At 58.3% G+C, this 2907-nt stretch overlaps 1 protein-coding gene across 1 annotated transcript in view; it reads right to left on the reverse strand.

The window, feature by feature from the left end:
• Nucleotides 1–2907, reverse strand: part of KIF21B (kinesin family member 21B) — a 44107-nt gene that overhangs the window by 9083 nt on the left and 32117 nt on the right. Inside the window, 2 exon segments of the mRNA XM_011931835.1 lie at nucleotides 1352–1448; nucleotides 2735–2750. Coding sequence (XP_011787225.1) covers nucleotides 1352–1448; nucleotides 2735–2750 — 113 coding nt within the window.

Genomic DNA, 2907 nt, shown 5'->3' on the forward strand with positions numbered 1-2907 from the left:
GGCCGGCTTGGCTTTGGGGTAGGAGGTTTGGGGCTCTCTGGAATGGGGCCGGCTTGGCTTTGGGGTAGGAGGTTTGGGGCTCTCTGGAATGGGGCTGTATGGACGTGGAAGGACACCTCCTTGCTTCCATGATGCTGAGGCAGTGAGAATGAGCCTGGCCCAAGTGAGGGTGAGGATTCTGACACATCCAGCTTCCTGCGGTTCTGAGGATGATTTATTTTCTCAGTGAGGGTCTTTTGGGATGAGACCCTGGCTGAGTTATGTCTGAAAATATATCCTAGCTTTGTTTCTTTTCCCAAGAGAACACTGCTCCTGACAGTGACTCTGTGGCCAAGGGTCTACTGAAATGATCAAGGTTTTGCCTGTGGTGCTTCTGGCACAGCTCCCCCCAGACTCTGCCAGACCCACCCTTGAGGATGGTGGTCGGATATGTCCAGCTGCCAGCCGGGTGCCACACATGCACAAATAGCTCCCCAAGCTGCTCCAGCGCTCCGCTTTTGACAATGGTTTGGCTTCACTGCATGGCCACAGAACTATGTCACAGGGATCACGCTCCCCTCGATGACAGCCTGACCAGCTGGCTAACATCTTGTGGTGGCAAAGCCTCATGACCCGCAGTAAACCAGACGTCGACACCCAGGGCTGGAGGCTCAAGGAGCTGAGACAGCCTGCCAGGACAGCCCAGGAAGCCCTCGCCCATGAGGGGCCCTTGGCTGCCAAGGGCTTGGGCCCTCAGGTCCTGAGTCTTACTCCTCATTGTGGGGTGTGGTGCTGGGCTGGCAGGGAGAACCAGCCTCCAGCCATCCCACAGGCTAAGGGAAGGAGAGGTACCCGCACATCTATGTGCCAGGATGTGTGGGCAAGGGGTGCTGCCCCCATGGTGCCCTTCCCAGAGCCAGCGTCTGAAGAGCTCACCCCCAGCACAAGCTGAGGGAATCAGAGGACCCAGAGCACACCACTGGCACCCCCAAAAGGAGCAGCCCTCAGCATTTCCCCTGCCTTCCAGTTGTGGAGAACTCAGCCCCAGCCCAGCATCCCCTAGGCCTCCATGCTGCGCCCCTCCCTGCCCAGGTGAGAAGGGAGAAGAGAACAGGGCCTGCGACAAGCAACTGTGCACCCTCCCCAAGCCCCCAGCTTTAGCTGGTGCAGTCCAAGGCCTTGTGGCCACCCTGAGAGGGAGGAACCATGAGGGTAGGAACAAGTCTGGATAGGGGGGCAGCAGGGAGGGGAGTGGAGGGGCCGCATGCTGAGGACACGGGTGTCAGGCAGGAGGGATGCAGCGAGAGAGAGAGAGAAGAGGGTGCCGAGAGTGAGAGTGGGGAACCAAACACGAGAGACATTCTGTGTGTACCTCAGGACCTCCGACAAAGAGGAGTCGCTGTCATCAGACCTGGGGAGGGCAGAAAATTAGCTGGATTAGGGGGTGAGAGGAGACACACACACAGAGGGACGCAAAGGCGGCAGCAGCGTGTGGGGTGGTCAGAGGGCAGGTTATTCTCTTCCAGGGGAGCAGAGACAGGCAGAGGAATGAGGGCCTCAGGAGAGCAGGGGAGGAGGTAGGTGGGCTGGTCTGGGAGCTGGGACTCTCCCCCAGGAGTGGGCCGCCAGGGTCTCTCGGCTTGCAGGGGAGGAGCAAGGACGGGGCCACGGGGAGACATGGGAGCACCAGCCCCACCCGTGGGGAGATGTTTCCGGGGCTGTTTGCTGGTTCCAAGCTCTCTGGCTGCCCCATCACACAAGCTGGGGGCACCTGCCCCACCCCAGCAATGCTCGTACCTGCCCAAGGCTGAAGGAAGCCATGCCTGATCCCACCCCTCCCTGGGAGCTGGCTTCTTCCAGCAATTCCTCAAGGGCTCACTTATTTACAAAGCCCACTATCCCCAGGGGGCCCACTGCGACAGTGCCTAGAAGCTGGCTCTGCACCATGCACAGACTCCAAGACCTGGACCACTGGACAAGACCAAGGCCTCCAGAAGACCACCAGGCTGGGATGGGCAGAGTCCTGCCCCAATCCTTCCAAAAAGGGGACCTGCTGATTGTGACAACATGGAGACGGGCTAGGAGTGATCCATGGCTCCCCGCACAGCAGTCTGGGCCAAGATAGGTTTGGGGAAGGAGGTGTCTGGGGTGCCACGTCTGCAGGGCTCTGACTCCTGGGCTCAGCATTCATCGAGTAGTATTTTGACCCAGGAAGGGGCATTTCTGTGAGGAGGTGGAGAAGGTGGACATCAGGCACTAGATACAAGGACAAGTATTTTCTAGCATGAGACTCCCCTGAAGGAGACAGCAGTGTTGTCCCTGGGGCAGGAAAGCATTCAGGGCGTTAAGAGAGGAGCCCTCTTGAGGGCTGCAGAGAGCAAAACAGGACCAGGGTGGGCCCAGCAACGCTGGGGAGCCCAGGGCAGCACATGGAGGATAGGGTCCCTCCCGTTCCCGAGGCACAGCAGGCAGGGGCTGGAAGTCCCAGGCTCTGAGTGCAATTCTGCCACTTTCCAGGTGAACATCCCTGGCTCCCTCTTTGAGTTTCATTTCCTCTTATGTGAAACAGGGAAGACAGTTCTTGTGGTTGTTTTACCGCCTAATGAAATCACATATATGAAAGCAGGTTGTAAAGCACAGGGAGAAAGCCTTCTGAATGCAGGGGAGGCTGTTAACATAAACCACACCGTTAGTCATTAGAGTCTTGCATCAGGAGCTGTGCATATAGGTGGACCTGAACCTGCCTAAAGAAGGCAATTTGGGGGTCTGGTCTCTTTCTGCTGGGAGAATACACAGAGTGGAGTGGCTGACGCTGAAGGAAGGGGCTTCAAGCAGACTCAAAGCAGCAGCAGAGGTGGATTAAAGGGCAGCTCTGGAGAGCCCTCGGACACCTGCCCCATGCAACCAGCCCGCCTGACTGCCCGGCCC

Source organism: Colobus angolensis, unplaced genomic scaffold, assembly GCF_000951035.1.
Source record: "Colobus angolensis palliatus isolate OR3802 unplaced genomic scaffold, Cang.pa_1.0 Scaffold91, whole genome shotgun sequence".
NCBI classification, from domain to species: domain Eukaryota; kingdom Metazoa; phylum Chordata; class Mammalia; order Primates; family Cercopithecidae; genus Colobus; species Colobus angolensis.